Source organism: Barbus barbus (genome assembly GCF_936440315.1).
Source record: "Barbus barbus genome assembly, chromosome: 19".
Classification (NCBI taxonomy): Eukaryota; Metazoa; Chordata; class Actinopteri; order Cypriniformes; family Cyprinidae; genus Barbus; species Barbus barbus.
The window spans coordinates 23,914,996-23,932,312 of record NC_136747.1 but is presented as its reverse complement, the minus strand read 5'-3'; the positions used below and the strand labels follow the sequence as shown (position 1 = coordinate 23,932,312).

The 17,317-nt window shown below is 38.2% G+C and overlaps 3 protein-coding genes across 4 annotated transcripts in view; 2 read left to right on the top strand and 1 right to left on the bottom strand.

Moving 5' to 3' along the window:
- Positions 1–1,102: 1,102 nt before the first annotated feature.
- On the bottom strand, positions 1,103–5,081 carry LOC306885093 (chromatin modification-related protein MEAF6). Its single transcript, XM_079441429.1, has 7 exons — positions 4,536–5,081; positions 3,990–4,105; positions 3,818–3,905; positions 3,665–3,710; positions 3,184–3,373; positions 1,702–1,735; positions 1,103–1,553 (listed from the first exon to the last, which is right to left on the bottom strand). Exons 1-7 carry the CDS (start codon positions 4,623–4,625, stop codon positions 1,539–1,541), a joined length of 579 nt encoding a protein of 192 aa, XP_079297555.1. The 5' UTR covers positions 4,626–5,081; the 3' UTR covers positions 1,103–1,538.
- A 93-nt stretch (positions 5,082–5,174) lies between these two features.
- Positions 5,175–9,773, top strand: LOC306884914 (O(6)-methylguanine-induced apoptosis 2-like). The gene is made up of 9 exons (XM_079441152.1): positions 5,175–5,411; positions 5,562–5,640; positions 5,723–5,784; positions 5,868–5,974; positions 6,127–6,225; positions 6,370–6,549; positions 7,100–7,211; positions 7,641–7,809; positions 8,010–9,773. Exons 3-9 carry the CDS (start codon positions 5,754–5,756, stop codon positions 8,029–8,031), a joined length of 720 nt encoding a protein of 239 aa, XP_079297278.1. The 5' UTR covers positions 5,175–5,411; positions 5,562–5,640; positions 5,723–5,753; the 3' UTR covers positions 8,032–9,773.
- Positions 9,774–13,010: 3,237 nt separating this feature from the next.
- Positions 13,011–17,317, top strand: part of LOC306884912 (uncharacterized protein) — a 39,977-nt gene continuing 35,670 nt past the window's right edge. For both annotated transcript variants that reach the window (XM_079441150.1, XM_079441149.1), the window contains exon 1: positions 13,011–13,343. In XM_079441150.1, the coding sequence (XP_079297276.1) occupies positions 13,277–13,343 (67 nt within the window). In that variant the 5' untranslated portion in view covers positions 13,011–13,276. The remainder of the gene's footprint in view (positions 13,344–17,317) is intronic.

The window sequence follows — 17,317 nt, the reverse complement described above, 5'->3', positions numbered from 1 at the left end:
AGTATACTCAGTGTCTAAACCACAATGTTGTTGCACATGAATGAGGCCTGGCATTGTCTTGCTTTAATAACCATTAATGTCCCTGGAAATTATGTCCTTTTTAATGACAGAATGTCTCTTTACTATCCCAATATATGCCTCAGTTCAATGGTACCTTCACCCAAGTCCCCCATGCCATGGCCACTAATGTACCCCATGTCGTTGATAAAAGTCTGAATGGTCCCGTTTTGCTTTGGCACAGAGAACTCAATGTCTGTTTTCCCAAAAAAAAGCTGAAATGTGGACTCATCTGACCATAGCACATCTGAGATGACCTCGGGCCCAGAGAACTTCTCTGCATAGGATTGATGTATGGCTTTCTCCTTGTGAGATTCAAGTTGCATTTCTTGAGCCAGCGATGGACTGTTAAGTGACAATGGATTTACGAAGTACAAATTTGTCCCCAAAATATGGTTAAGTAGGTGTATACACACACACACACACACAATCTGAACTAAACTGCTGTATTTTGTATGACCAAGTTTAATCTAATGTAAATGGGGCATGCTGAGTCAGTGTAACAGGTAAACATTAACAGTAAACATTTTGTGGGAGAACATTTCCTTTCTAAACAAGCGGGGGGGGGGGGGGGATCACAGAAATAATTTGCTGTTTATATTAAAGGCAAACAATATTAATTAGCTTGAACATATCTCTTTGAAAAAAAAAATATCTGTGAAAAAATTAGTTAATCTCATGCATATTTGCATTCAGTAATTTTTCATTCCTCTGCCTAACGAACAGACCGAACATTGTGTGACAGGTGTCTATGCCTCGAGGTCATATATATTTCCTGCTTATTTAGTCTTTGTGTCGAGTGGGAAAATGACAGAAACGTTAAAAGTTTACAAACAAAACAATGAAATACATTAATACAATTTATGTTTCGGTGTATTACTTTTGAGTATTTGACGATTAAATCTAGTTCTATTCAGTTCTGTTTCCAGTTTCACATAAACCTGACTAAACCAGACCACTTCCATTAAAAACCTGTAATATGATTACAGTCCAAAGATGGAAGGTTACAATCTTTAATCCAAGAAGTAGTCAACAAACAACAAATCATTGTCTTATTTCAGTTTTATTCAAAACAAGATGGTATAAAACAACAAAAAAGTAAAGACATGACCAACTTTTTACATTAGCTACACAAGTTTTACAAAACAAAAGTGAGGGATATCCAAAAAGCATGAGGGAAAGGTTTGGTCTACTGATACATCGTTCATGTAACATCATAAATAAAAAGATTCCATCATTATGAGCAGAATTGGAACCTCATGTCTGCAGTACATATCATGCAATAACAGGCGGATCTGATTCCATCAGAGAATAATAAAAAAAAAAATAAAAATAAAAAAATCACATGAGTGCTTCACTACAGTCGAGAAAGAAGCAAATACAAACATGGAGAAATGCATTGTAAGATCCATACGATCTAGACCGGAGAGAACTGGAGCTGACTGAAGAGGTTTGGTTTGCATGAATATTATCCGGATCTATTAGGCCGAGTAATCCTGCAGAATCAAACAATTACACTGAGAAAACACTCAGGATACAGATACGACATAATAGTGTCTCTTACAAACAAAAGTAAAACTTTCTATAGATAAAACTTGCATTTGCATATATAAACAAAACATATTTTAGCACATCTGAACTTACTGCTCTGGGTTTCTTGTTCATCTTCATGTCAAATCTGTAAGGAAAATCATTCATTAACAAGTGGCCCATCACAGTCATATAAACAAATGAACCTGTTAAAAACCCTGCATGCAACTAACTCTAAACCCATCATGTCTATGAATTCCACAAACATGCAGCTGGAAATAATTGTAAAACCAAGCAAAACCAAACAAAAAACAAACTGCAGCAACATCTGCGAATGATCAGGTAGAAGCAAGCGTCATAGCATTCATCCATACGACATGGACGGCCCCCACGCAGTTCGGACAGAAGACACGCACGGGAGTGAGAAACAGGAAGTAAAATTGAGACTTACTCAAAGTCATAATCAAACATGCCAGAAGGGCTGAAGGGGGCAGCGTTAGGAAGGAAGAGAGCATCAGAGGTTAGTGCACTACACTGAGCAGCACGTCAATCACACAGTCCACTAAATAGGGTGTCAATGCGTGGGTTTATACCTTCAGTAGTACACTAGATGAACAACAGGACAGACACTAATGCATCCTCTCTAGTGTGTTAGTAAATATAGGACCCTAACTAGTGCTCATCTTATTTAATCTGAAGTGATCCTGGATGCAACCATCAGTTTCCAGAAGAAAGACAGAAAGATCAAGACATGGGTTTGAAGAGCAATTCAAACTTGTTAATGGCTAGAATATGTAACAGACATGAAATTATTCAAATATAATTACTTAATTTAATTAAAATATAGTTTGTTTTTATTGTGCCTATAATGTATTACTTTGCCATTTTCTTCATCATATTTTAGAGGCAAACCACACAAGATAAACTTTGATTTCATTCATCAAATATTCATTGTGGCAGCAAATTGCATGACAATAAAATACAAATTAGTTCTTAAGAAAAAATATATAATAATGTATTATGCAATTCCTAAAAAAACAAAACTGCAGACAAACAGGCCAGTATTTAATCATGAAATTTAATTTTATGGTTAAGATTAACAGGGTTTAAAATTAATATCTAATCTTTTAATCCATAATTTTCCATAAATCATCTATAAATGCAGAAGTGGCTGTAAATACTCTGCGCGGAATCAAGGAAAAATAGCTTCTCAAATCTTCCTTTCGTCCATCTAATACAAACGCGGATGTTACTGAGAATCTTCTCAAAATCAAACGGACAAAAGTGGACCAAAACAGCATCAAACATCAGGACTCTAGTAAGTAAGAGACTCTAGGCTGGATCCACATGAGAGGAAAGAGCAAATTGAGCTGAGCAGGAGCCACAGCACTGTGAAACTGAAGTAAAACCCTCCCATTTGAGAAAAGAAGCACAGCTATCGTAACCATCCATGAATATGTTAACTTACAACTACCCCCATATTCAGATGTGTCCAAAAGACATTACATCATTTACAATCGAATAACAGTCTGTTTCAATAAGCACTGGATCAGCCAGAATGAGGTTGTAAGTAAAGAACCATCTTATATCCTGTACCTGTGTCTGTTCTTGTTCTTGCGTTTCTTGTGGCTGCTGTGGTGGCTTCCTGTGGAAGACGAAGCAGCTTTCTGGGGTTTCAGGTCTTGCAGGGCTCCATCTGCCTCCTCTGTGTCTTCCTGGCTGGGTTCGTTTTCCTGGTTTTGGAGATCTGGGGACGTGTCGCTCTCTGTTCCGCTGCCTGGTTCGCCTGAGAAAACAGAAGAAAAGGAAAGTTTACAAACTAGAAATTAAAATATCAAGCCACTAAATACACTGAGATTCAATTCAATCTCAATTTTTATTTCACAATACCCATTTTCACTGGTGATACCCAGAAATACTGGGTAGACACATCTTACTGGATTTCAAATACTCAAATGAGTCTATGGGGCACAAAATTGTGGTTCCCAGCTAACTAGGTTTTAAAATACAGCCCATTTAACATTTAAAAACAATACATGATTGATAGATATTTATTGCAGCTTGAGATTTTACTCACGTTTTTCATTCATATGATCAGGAATTCCTCCAAGAGCACAAACAGCCTGTGTGACAGTCCACCAAAACCAATTGAATATAGATTTTACCGTTTTATTTCTTTAGCTAATCTTATTTCTTATACACGAAGTATGTATATTTCTAAGACACTGACCGCCACTGATGTGACGGAGGACTTGCTGAAAAGTCGTTCTGCTTCCTTGAATTTCCTATTCCTCCGATCAGTCTTGCTGTTTGAATTCCTAAAGTAGGAGACCAGTTGATGTTAACCTGTATGTTTTTATGATTCATCATCAGTGAACCACATGAAGTCATATCACACTCACTTTTGATTAGTTAGATAGCGGTCCCATCCTCGAATGATGTTACCATACATCTGAGTGTCCTCCAGGTAACTGCCTTCAAATGCATAAATCTGTCTTTCTAGATTCACCAGAGTCTCCTGTTAAAAATGCAAAAAAGTTTGAGCATATATGATGAAATTATATTCATATTTCTGTGCAGTTCTACTTTCTTTGTTCATTTTGTAAACCGAAGCTGTGCACAAGAGGCATGTTTTTCATGCTTTATAATTATATGTTGTGCATCAGGAGGCGCCACAACAAAAGTAGCTAACACAGTTAGCATGTTAGCATAGCTATACAGTAGTTATTGGAATATAATTTTGATATATGTTGTACAACTACGGTTAACTAAGACTTTTTGATTTTTAAATACAACACACATTCGTGCATTTATTTTATATAAAGTATTTGTAACGGTTTATTTCAGACTCGTGTTAGTAACGTTATGCTAACACAGATACGGGTATTTCAGTCTCATTTGGTGGCGCATCAACAGAGTTCTGGACATTTAGAAAGGTTTATAATTACCGCAAGCTCTTGTTTTCTCTTGACCAGCTCGGAGAGCTCGCGGCGGGTGTCGGGGATCTGCGGTGGAGTCGCTTTGGCGTGCATCGCCATGATGGAGCTGAGCTGCTCAATGACCGAGAACAGCTGAAGCTGGACCTCTGACTGTAGTACTGCGCATGTCCTCCGGTCCGACAGGGGGCGCTCGCTTCGCAGCCAGAGCAGAATTCTAACCACTAAAGTTCAAAAAATTTATTAAAAACTGCTGCTAGGGTTGTCCCTATCAGTTTTGGATTGGTTTATCGATCGGATCTGTTTATCGATCGACTGAGGACTGTGATAAACCTTAACTGTAGAGGGTTGCACGTGTTGTCGTTCGTACAGTAACGTACATTAGTCCTTGCGGTTTAGGTAACGTTACTATCAGCAAAGAACTTTAGGACAGGGAAATTATTATTATTAATAATAATGAAATCCTGATAAATACATACTGAAATCCTAATAATAATGTAATAATGTATCATTAATGATTTCCTTCGCATTTACATTAAGTTTAGATCGTTTCCATGTGACGTGTCCTCCTCCTTAACCAATGAAACGCGGGCTTGAACAGGTAAGCCACGCCTCCCTGCGGTTTTTTCCAGTTCTAGCCAATTAAATTTCTTTGCCTTCAGCCAACAATAACATGGAGCGCGTTCGTCTCCCGCACAACAAATTCTCCCGGTTTCTCGCGCTTTCTACCGCTTTTTTGTCTTTTCTGTCATTTTACACACACATACATAGCCAGTGGCCACCAAGCGGCGACAGAGTACTTGTTATAAAAGCAACTTTCTTTTTTTTTTGTATAAGACGTATCAGTAAAAACGTATTTTGGGATGCATTCTTCAACGGGATGTGAAGGCAAGAGCAACTATTTCATTAATAATATATTTATTAAATAGAAATATATAGTTACTTTTACTCGATTGGATCATAACAATATAATCTATATTAATTGTAAATACATGTTAGTGTTTTTAATGTATATATATATATAATTTGTTTACTTAGTTTACGTTTACGTGTTGCTATGGCAACACAAAGTCAGTCCAACACAAACTCCTGCAACAGCATGAAAACAACAGAACAGGTATTTCTCTCAGTGTTTAAACCGACTGGTTATTAATAAAGACTTTTTAATGTTTATTTTTTCGGTCTCCCTCTGTACTAAGAAAACTACATGACATTCAAGGAAAGGAAAGCATGGGTAAACTCTACAAAGGCCTGAATGAATGTGAGTGATTTGCCTTTAGTGTCATTAAATCTGCTAAAGTGTATTTAATCTTATTCAGAGCCGTCATGTATTTCATTCTGTAGTTCAGGGATGTGCTTCATCTATTCCAACCAAGTACCAGACAATCATCATCAGCAATGAAGAGAGGAAAGGCTTTTCTTCGCAGTCAAAGAGGTTTCAAGATCACCTGGTGAGTTTAACAAATAATCTCTCCTATGTTCATTTGTTATGGCATATAAGATTTTATGGTGTTCCTATCTATCTATCTATCTATCTATCTATCTATCTATCTATCTATCTATCTATCTATCTATCTATCTATCTATCTATCTATCATTTTAGAATGAGAATCCAGGGCCTGGTTCATACATCACACATGCACCCGCTGAGGGATGCAGTCCTTCATTCTCTAAGAGAGGAACAGGCAGCTTTGCTTCAAAAGTGAGACCCTGATCAGAGCCTACATTAACTAATGCATTTGCAGGCACTTTTATGCTTTAGACATTTGCCCTTCCTGTTAATTGCTTTGCACTTCATTGAAATATGTTATTATGAATAATATTACTGACTGTTTCATATCTCAAGGCTGGTCGTGTGCCCTGTAGCTTCCGGAGATTAAGCCCAGGACCTGATGCTTGTAACCTCCAGACGTCTCTACTTCACAAACACGATTTTACCAGAGGAGAATCCAGAATGTTTCGTCTGCCTGTTGCAGTAAAGAGGGAAAAACCAAAAAATGAAAATCCTGCACCAAATCAGTATGATGTATGTATCACCCAGCATGCATCTCGATTGTTATTTCTCACAGTGAAAGCTTACAATTCAATAAAAAAAAAGTTTTGGGTTGGTAAGATATTTAATTTAAAATATGGTCAGTGTCAGTAATGTTGTGAAATTTTATTACAATTTAAAATAATTGCTTTCTATTTGAATGTATTTAAAATGTAATTTATTCCTGTGATGCAAAGCTGAATTTGCAGCATCATTACTCCAGTCTTCAGTGTCACATGACCTTCAGAAATCATTCTAATATGCTAGTTTGCTGCTCAAGACACATTTTTATTTGCATCAGTGTTGAATGTTTACAAAAATTTTTGTAAAAATCAGTGATACATGTTTTACTCAAGATTCTTTAATGAATAGAAAGTTCACAAGAACAACATTCGTTGAAATATAAATCTTTTGTAACATTATAAATGTCTTTACTGTCACTTGATTTGATGAAAAAAAAAATCGTGCTGACGCCAAACTTTTGAGTGGTAGTGTATGATTTCATTATTTTTATTTTTTAGTTTATTTATTTATTTGCTGTCAGGTGTCTTATAGTGCCATGGACAAAAATTCAACCGTTTCTGCTCAAAGTGCATTTCGCTCTAAAACCAGAAGGAATGTCAGTGTCTCAGACAACTTTAAAGGACCCTCTCCCTGTGAGTAACTCATATATTTGACCAGTTTTAGATGAAGAATATTAAGTTAGTTGCAATACCAAGTGTTAAAACACTTCTGAGTAATTGTGAGGTAAAAAAAAAATATATATATATATTTGAAAACAAATATTGATGAATTTCGTCAGCTTTTCAAGAGTGTGAATATATGTTTGCATGTGCACATAATTACAACCACTGTACATATTTTAAATTCAGTAATGAAATGAGGTGTTATATTCTTTATAAAAGAAGAGATATTCTCGTGCCATTACTTTGTCTTGTTCTAATTACAGTCAAATGTTGTGATGATATTAATTTATTTGTTCACATGTTCATATTTAAAACTCTCAATCTACTCAAATCATTGTGAAAAACATATAAACAATAGAAATTACTGTTGATGAATCCATCTCTGTCCTTGTTCTGAAGGCCACTATAACGTGAGTGACATTTTGCTCCAGAAGACGCCTCAAGTTCCTTACTCCTGTTTTAAATCCACCACTTCCCGGATCCAGCCACCAGTGAGAAACACCATCCCTGGTCCCGGGACCTATAACCCCTATCAACCACCAGAACCTGTGAAGAGAACCGTTCTACCGTAAGTGTTCAGTCAGATCTGTAATAAATTTGCACACACAAGGGTTCTCTTTCATGTTGTTAAGAGCAATAATGCACTGGTTACATTTACTTTTATATAATGATTTTTGCCAGTTTATATATTGCCAGCCAAGAAGTTCATCACAATACACAGATATTTTTGAATATATTTCACATAAAAACAGCTGCTTTTTGTTACAGAATAGGGACACAGACGGCGTGACGTGAACAGGTTTTTAATCGACAGACTTGAGGATATGGAATGAGACAGGTGAGCGATGATTCTCGGATTCTTCAGTGATCAGGAGGAATGGAAACTTGGAAATCCTCTTTAAACAGGAGACACGGAACAAGAGTTAACCACACACCTCACCAACACAGTGGACCAGGATGAGACTCAGGAGCTGATAGACTTGGGATCGCTGGAAGACACACTTGGGATGAAACACAGCAGGTAAGTAGACAAGACGGTAAGTATCAAGCATAGAGATAAGCATAGAGAAGTAGTCCTCTTCGTAGGAACGATTCACGTAGTAGGTTGTAATGTTGTAACGAGACCGGACACTGGAGTGCTGTGAGGTGTGTGTTTTTAAGGCTTGGCTAATGAGTGAACAGATGACGTGCAGGTGTGCTCAATTAGTGGCTAGGTGGATACTCGAGGAGCCATGGCGGGACTGGAGGCTCGGGGAGCCATGGCGGATCTGTGAGCTTGGACGGCCATGGCGGATCTATTTTTTCCCCCTGGCCACTATGGTTATCCAAGACAGGGATATATAGCCCCCCCAAAAAAAATTATTGGGGAAGCTCCTCTCTGAAGGAGCGGGCTCCGGTGGGCGCTCAGGAAGCATGATCACTTCAGGACGCTTAGGAGGAGCGGGCATTAGAGGGCGGTCTGGAGGAGTGGGCACTAGAGGGCGCTCGGACAGCGCGCACTCTCGGGGGCGCTCTGACAGCGCTGACTCTCGGGGGCGCTCTGGAAGCGCGGACTCTAGGGGGCTCTCTGGAAGCGTGGACTCTAGGGGGCGCTTTGGAAGCGCGGACTCTAGGGGGCGCTCTGGAAGCGCGGACTCTAGGGGGCGCTCTGGAAGCGTGGACTCTAGGGGGCGCTTTGGAAGCGCGGACTCTAGGGGGCGCTCTGGAAGCGCGGACTCTAGGGGGTGCTCTGGAAGCGCGGACTCTCGGGGGCGCTCTGGCAGCGCGGATTCTTGGAGGCGCTCTGGCAGCGCGGAATTGGACGGAACCAGCGGGGACACAGGAGAGCTGGACAGGACCAGCGGAGACACAGGAGAGCTGGACGGGACCAGCTGATTCATAGGAGAGCGCTTACGAGGAGCAGGCACTGGAGGGCATTTGCGAGGAGCTTCTACTGGCGGGCTTGCCATACTTTCTGATGGCGGGCTTGCCTCGCTTTCTGCCGGTGAGCTTGGGTTGGCCACGAGCAGCTGTGAGTTTGGGAGACGAGGGGAATGTGGGCTACCGCCTTCATTGGGGGAGATCTCGGTTCAGTTGATACTCTTCAGCTGATCCTGGGTCAGTGGTTTAATACCGGGGTGGGAGCAGCTGTTACTGGACTAGAGGAGGGTGTGGAGGTCTGAGCTGATCTGAACAATGCAAAAATCTATGTGGGGATTTCAGACGGTCATGACATGAAAATGTCCTCTGGAGCGTCACTGAATGACCTCTGGACAAGTTCAACATTATGTATAAAAGTTATTCATCAGGGCTGTTTTGAGGTGATTAATGGGCTTTACCTGCTTAAACATTTATAGATTATGATGTAACAATGTAAAAGATTATTCATTTATGAGAAGTTACATTGTATATTCTCTTCATTAGTGTTCTTTATCACCTTAATTATATGTTGTCTGCACTATGTTTGTACTTTCTGTACTGGTAGCTCATAACACCAAGACAAATTCCTTGTGTGTGAAAACACACTTGGCAATAAAGCTCTTTCTGATTCTGATTCTGATTATTGGCTAAAAAATATAATAGACAATTGCTCACCAAGGCTGCATTTATTTGTTCAAAAATACAGTAAAAATAGTAACATTGTGAAATATTATTACAATTTAATAGAACTGTTTTCTATGTTTCACTATAAAAAAATATAATTTATTCCTGTGATGCAAAGCTGAATTTTCAACATCATCACTCCAGTCTTCAGTGTCACATGATCCTTCAGAAATCATTCTAATATGCTGATTTGCTGCTCCAGAAGCTTTTATCGTTATTATCAATGTTAGAAACGGTTGTGCTGCTTAATATTTTTGTGAAACCCATGATGCATTTTTTCAGAATTCTTTGATGAATAGAAAGGAATAGATTGAAACAATTTTTTTTGGTAACATTATAAATGTCTTCGCCATCACTTTTGATCAGTTTAATGCGTCCTTGCTGAATAAATGTGTTAATTGAAAATATATATATATATATATATATATATATATATATATATATTACTGAATCGTAACTTCTTAATGGTGAAGTGTATATGCAAATAATTTATAATGATAATTATGAATACATATATACAATAAATGTTCTCAAAACTCACCACCAGGATTCTAGCGTGTTCTGGGTGGTTGCTGGGTTATTGTTATGCGGTTACTAAGGTGTTCTGAGTGGTTTTTAGTGGGACGCTTTGCAGTTGCTAGGGTATATGCTAGGTGATTACTTACTTTAGAACTGTTCACAAAAGGTTCTTTGGGGAGCCATCAATGGTTATTTTATGACATAATTGCGAAAAACCTCTTTTGGACCTTTTATCTTGGTTCATTCAGTGCTAGATCTTTTCAGTATGGGAGGCCTTACAGTAAAAATTCAGTACAGTTTTTGGAATTTTACATTTTTTTTAAATTTTTGGAGTAATAAGAGTGCAGTAATGCAGAATGTTGTCCACCCATCCCGTATGTTGCCTGTTGCTGATATCTCAAACCCTGCAGCTGTTCAACCACCCCCGTCAGCAGCTGTGAATATATTCAAATGCTGACCTCACCATTGTCCAAAACAGCTTATCATATGTATATCTTACAGATTTCATAAACTGATCTTAGCTGTTAAAATTATGTGATGTTTTTGAGGGCTCCAGCCTCTTGTGATCAAGCTAATGGCCAACATAGTCTAAAAAGGTCATTGTACATCTCCAATAATAATTCCAATAATCTTTGTTTTATTTACAACTTCAAATATTTTTTTTTTTTACAGTGTAACTGAAACAAAATAAGTTTACTTTAAGTGCAAATTGGCTAAAATTAAACCTTAAATAAAAATACATTAAAGCTCAGTGAAGGTGTTTTGAAGGAAATGCCAGCAGTTTCTTCAAACTGGGCTTCAAAAAAGCCTCAAATTTGCCCTTGATCTATCAGTGATGAATGGTGCATCTTAGTTCACAAAATACCTTCAATCAGATATTACGTCTAACCTCTTATCTGTGGTTCTGCCTCTTCTTTCAGTTTGCAGACCACATTAGAAGAGTATTTTGATGTGAGATCTTTACAAAGCAGATAATATAAAACCCATCAGCATCTGCTCATAAACAAACTAGCTTATTTGTGGTTTAAGGCTGTCCAATGTGGCCCAACCTGACCGCATGCTCACCTATATCATCTCAACAAAGCATCTTTTTATCTCATCTGCATCATTCTCCATGGCAACGAGACATAACTGAGATGATTTTAGGAAGGGTATGCAATGAGTGCGCCATCACGCCGGATACACATCCCCGGGCTTCTGAGCTGTACAGATCTCAATTGTTTAACTCATGACTGATGGATGTACATTTATCTCCAAATGCCCTCAAGCAGGGACTGAAAGCAGTCTGAGAAACTCTCCGCCTGACTGCGGCGCATGCTGTGTTTTGACCCATGCGTATTTTAGCTAATCGATTTTAAGCTGCGTTTTTTAAACATTTAAGTGATTGTGTTTGGAAATGTAGATTATTCACACAAATCTAAGTGGTTTAGTGCAGGTATGGTCCACTAGTTTGGTGTTGTTGGCAGGGTTATATCAGTGGTACCAGATGGCTGATTGGTTTCGTGCTGCTGTAATGGCCTGATTACAACTCTTAAATGCTCCAGTTAAAGTATTAAATAAGACCAGACTCACACTGGTCTACACATGATCCAATCCAGTGGGAACTGTAATGACATTTCCAGCAGTCTCAGATTGGTGTGGTCTCAGTTATAAGGGTCTGAGGGTCTTTTACTGGCACTGTACCAATTATTATAATTCAGGTCTTAGACATGGTTCATTTTGTTACGTATTTATGGGGAGAACTGTAGCTACTTTTTGAACCATTGTCTGCAATCTGTTATTTTATCATTGAGTTACTATTATGTTTTATATATATATATGTATATAGAATTTTGTGTTTTTCATTTCCATTTTAATTTTAATTAAATGTTTAGTAATTTTAGTAACATTTTTTTTTTTTTTTTAATCTGTCAATCTATCTATACAGTTTTTTCCCAGTTTTAGTTTTTGTTATTTTAGTACATCATTAAAATAAGTGAAAATGATAAATGTTGGCAACTAGCTGATATAAAAATGTTGTATTATTGTAGTTGATGTTCTAATTTCAGGTAAAGCAATTTATTTTACAGTTTAGTTTTAGTTAACTACAATAACCCTGTCTACAATTGATATTTTTTGTAATTAATATTAGCTCATCAATTAAATCAGCGTTTTTTAAATAAATAAATACTTTTAGTAGTAGTGGTAGGCCTAGTAGTAGTATTTTCTAATATTAAATTAAAATATTAATAAATAATAAGAATTTTTATTTAAAAATTTGTCGGCTAAATGCACACAATTTAACGTTTAATCACTTATGGAATTAAATACCCACCAGGTCATAGTGTACATTTGATGATTATTAAAATGTGAGATCCACGTCCGTTTTCCAGCGGGACACATTAATAAAGGACGTGTACCCTTGTGCCTCAATCCTGATGCCGCAGATCCAGCTTTTAGAAACCAGAGGGGGGAGCCTTTCTTCCAAAACCTACAAACCTACCTTTTCTTTCACAGCACCTGAGAAGACTCCAGAATTATCCTTCATTTATTTAAGTAAATTAGAGATATAAAACCAGAAATAGAGTATATAACCATGAATAATGCGCTATCTGCGCGTCGGTGTCCCCCATCAGGCGAATGGTACGCTCTAGTGGATAGGCAGAGAGCGTCCCGCATCGAGCCGCTGTATTCAGATAGCGGCTGCTGTGCGGTGGGTAGGGCCCCGGACATGGGCCCCCCTCTTTCTCTATCTTTAGTTTTCACTGCTGCGATCACACATTTCAGTGGGAATAGCGAATTTAATCAATCACTGATCATATTATTCTATCAGTTGAGCTCAACTGTTTGTTATTGACCAGATTTAAAGGGCCACTGCATTCGGGTGTGTTCATATCTGGGAGTTCCTCTTTTTTACGCGTTGGACCCTGTAATGGAATGACTGACTGCAAACCATGAACAAAATGGAGAACAAGGCTCTAGAGAGCAGCTTTGAAGAAAAACTTATGCTGTCAGACAAAGGTAAGTACAACTGAATTAAAAAATACGTGTAAAATGTCTATGAAACCCTGGATAAACACACGGGTGGTCAAAGGACGCGGAATATTTTGCTATAGTATTAATATGTGCGCATATTTTATTATGTTATTATAAACCTATTATTATGTTAAAGCTTGTTCATTTAGGTTTCTGTGCCACCTGTCTTAAAGAAAACAACAAAAGTAACGGACCATATGCCCGTGACCTGGATAACGGGTTTTCGCATTTCAGTGCGCAAAATGTGGCGTTTAATGTCAACACTCTTAATTTGTTGTACCTAACACGATTCGTACATTATATTAGTTGTTTTGTTTGATCACTACTATATTTCCAAGAGAAAAGCACCCGAGCGTTTTAAAAGGTTTTATGGATATAAATGCAGTATACCGGTGTGCGCAAAAAGCTATGCGCATGTCTAATTACCCGCTACCTGTCTATTAAAGTCCTTATTAATAAACACCAAATGAAAGCCCACAGATTTTTCGTTGTTGCATCATGATTAATCCGTCTATTGCAATGTTATGATACAGAACTCAATGTGATCTAGCAATAAGAAACTACAAAAACAGGCTGTTTTTAATCAGTATTTTATATTGTTTGCCAGTAAAACAATATCTAAATATCCTTAAAACAAGATGAAAATGCTTTGTAAATGCATTTATGCCACTTCTGAGCAGCATTAAACAGACACTTCTGCTGAAGTCAGCTCATGCTTAGTGCAAATTTGACATTGCTTTATTAATTTTTCATGGTATCATATCTGAAAGGCATTCTATAGTATAATGTTCATAGATCTATGTTGAAACCCAGAGGTAGCAGGTTCAAATCCCATAAGGCATCATTTAAGATCTACAGCTATTGTGTCCTTGAGCACTGCATTTAACCTCAGGCTAGTTTTAATGCAATGTAAGCTGCTTTGAAAGAAAGTGTCTTCTGAAATAGGATGCAATCCATTAATAAATTAACTTTAACGGCAAGGTCAAATGCTGCCTCCAGATGTGTGGTTGCAGGTAGAGCGATGTCTACATCAGTGTTTGTTATGCTAAGGAAACCTCTAGTCATTATCTTATGAGATCTTAGACTGATGATACACTGGGCAACTTTTTGAGCAATGTTTCCGGGCAACTTTGGGAAATGTTGCCGTCAGTGGGCAACCAGGTGAGACACAACCGATCTAAAATATCCAGATAGATATTTGTGACCCATTCTCAATGGGAAATTGCCCAAGCAACATTGCTAAAAAAAAGTTGCCCTGTGTATCATCAGCCTTAGTCTGAGAACATTCACGTCTCTTGGTATTTGTAGTTTTAAAGCAGGTTGTTTTGAACTGGCAGAATGCACCAGAAGAGGAGGAAACTTGTGAACGCATTCCTATGTGATGACTGTATTAAAGACAAACTTCCTTCTCAACTCTCTTGACCCGGGGCATGTAAACTACAACCTAGCAAACCCCCAGAACACCTTAGCATCATGATGACATTGTAAAGCACCTTTAATGTTATATTAATCTGACCTGCCATTCTTGTGGCTCTTTAATAACCTCATTCCTACTTTTTAAAAAGACCTTATTCAGTCCCTTCCACATTTTTTCCTATATCAGTTATTCACATCCTGTGAATGCAACGCTGATTTTAGATCAGTGGCAGCTGTATGTTTCACACCTTGGGCCATTTGAGTCATGGACACCAGTGTGGCAATATTATCAGCTCTGATGGAGGCCTTGTCCTGTAGCCTGAGGCTCAGAGCCAGTGAGAGAGAGACAGGTCAGAGAATCCTCTGTACAGCAACATTGATTGCTTTGTAGTGACTAGTGAGTGTTTTGGGCGCAGGACCAAGATTCTCCAAGACTGAACTTGTTCAAAGGGACACTGTTTCCCTAGAAAGACTATCAGGTTTTCTCTCTCACACACTGCAAGACAATTTTTTGTATGCTGCAGACTATAGAATTCTGCCTAATATCATAGAACTTTTTTTTGCACTATTTTTATTTTGCTGTCTTGTTTAGAGTAAATATGCCAATAAGAACCTAGAGTTTTTTAGAGCCTTTTGCCATATGAGAACCTTTAGGTAATAAAATTATTTATTTTTACTCTTTTATTTCCAATACTAGTTGCTAATGTTGTGGCTATAACGTCATACTGATTGCTTTGAAGTTTTTTATTCTCGCAGTTTTCAATTTCAGTATGGTGATATACTTCAATTCAGCAGAATTTAAGACCAGGCCATAGATGAGAAAGCATTTATTTCCTGTGGGATAGAGTTATTGTTCAAGCCAAAGGCTCTTGTCTGTGTTAGTAATGTATGACGTGGATATTCTCAGACACTCAGAGCCAATGACAAAATATTTCCTGCTTTTTTTTCCAAGAGGTCTTGGAGGATTGGAAATTTCGATATCTAGCCAAAGTGGCCAGCTCAGCAGACTGAGTGGGATTATTGCGACAGGTTTTAACTAAGAATTTAATTATAATATTACCCAACAGACTGGTATGACCCAAAAAAAAAAAGCATGCTTTAAAAGCCTTTTCCTACAAAACTAATAACCTACAAAACTTCCAGAGGTGATTTGAGTCTCCTAATCATCTAAATCTGCAAATCATACAACTGCTGTGAAAAATATAGATAATATAGGTATAGATATAGAAACCAAGAAACCCCATTTTCACTTCTGCTTTCAGAAGTGCTCCACATGTAGAGCTCCACATGTAATGCTCCAGATGTAGCTCCACATCTATTATCAAATTCGCTGATGATACTGTGGTTCTGGGCCTCATTTCCAACAATGATGAGACCGCATACTTGGACGAGGTAGAGAGACTCACATCATGGTGCCAGGACAACTGTCTCTCTCTGAATGTGAGCAAAACTAAAGAGCTGATCATGGACTTTAGGAAGAGACAGCAGCGGCCCTACACTCCTCTTATGATCAGTGGGACCCCTGTGGAGAGGGTGAGCAGCTTCAAGTACCTCGGTGTAAACATCTCCGAGAACCTGACTTGGACTACACACATCCAAACACAGGTTAAGAAAGTCAGGCAAAGACTGTACCATCTGCGACAGCTGAGGAAAGTCAGGGTCTCACCAGCAATCCTGAAAACTTTCTATTCAGGGACCATAGAAAGTGTATTGACTCAGTGCATCTCAGTGTGGTATGGAAACAGCTCCAATCAGGACTGCAAAGCACTACAGAGAGTTGTGCGCTTAGTTGAGCGCATCTCAGGGTCTGCTCTGCCCTCTCTGCTGGACATCTACCTCAAACGCTGAAAAAATAGAGCTGTTAAAATCTTCAAGGACTCAAATCACCCTGGTAACCATCTATTCACTTTGCTTCCATCTGGTAAGCGCTTCCGTAGCCTGATGGCAAAAACTGAGAGACTTAGGAGGAGCTTCTTCCCCCAGGCCATCAGGCCCCTAAACTCTAACTCTGTGTCATAACATCACATGACTCCATGTAAATATCAATAAGTTATTCATATTCTTTTCTACCTCGTATTGCTTCTATGTGAATACCCTGTACAACTTTTTTGCACATTCTTTTTGCACATTCCTGCTTATATTATTATTTAAGTCAACAACATACTGACCTGCACATTTATATTTATGTTTTTTATCTTTTATTTTATTTTATTCTTTTAATTTTTTTCTACTCTTCTTTTTCTTAATATTTATGTACATTCGGTGTTTTGTATTCTATATAATTGCACTGTCCTTGGAGCGGACCTGATTTACATTTCACTGCTGGTTATACTCTGTATAACTGTGTATGTGACAAATAAAAATCTTGAATCTTGAATCTTGAATATAGAAACCAAGAAACCCCATTTTCACTTCTGCTTTCAGTGGAAAATATAGTTGTTTGTGGCATATGACCACATTTGTATGATTTTGGTGGTTTAAACATCATGGGAGTCTGTGTAGTCCACGAGTAATCGTGACTGTTTTCACCATAATGTCATTGT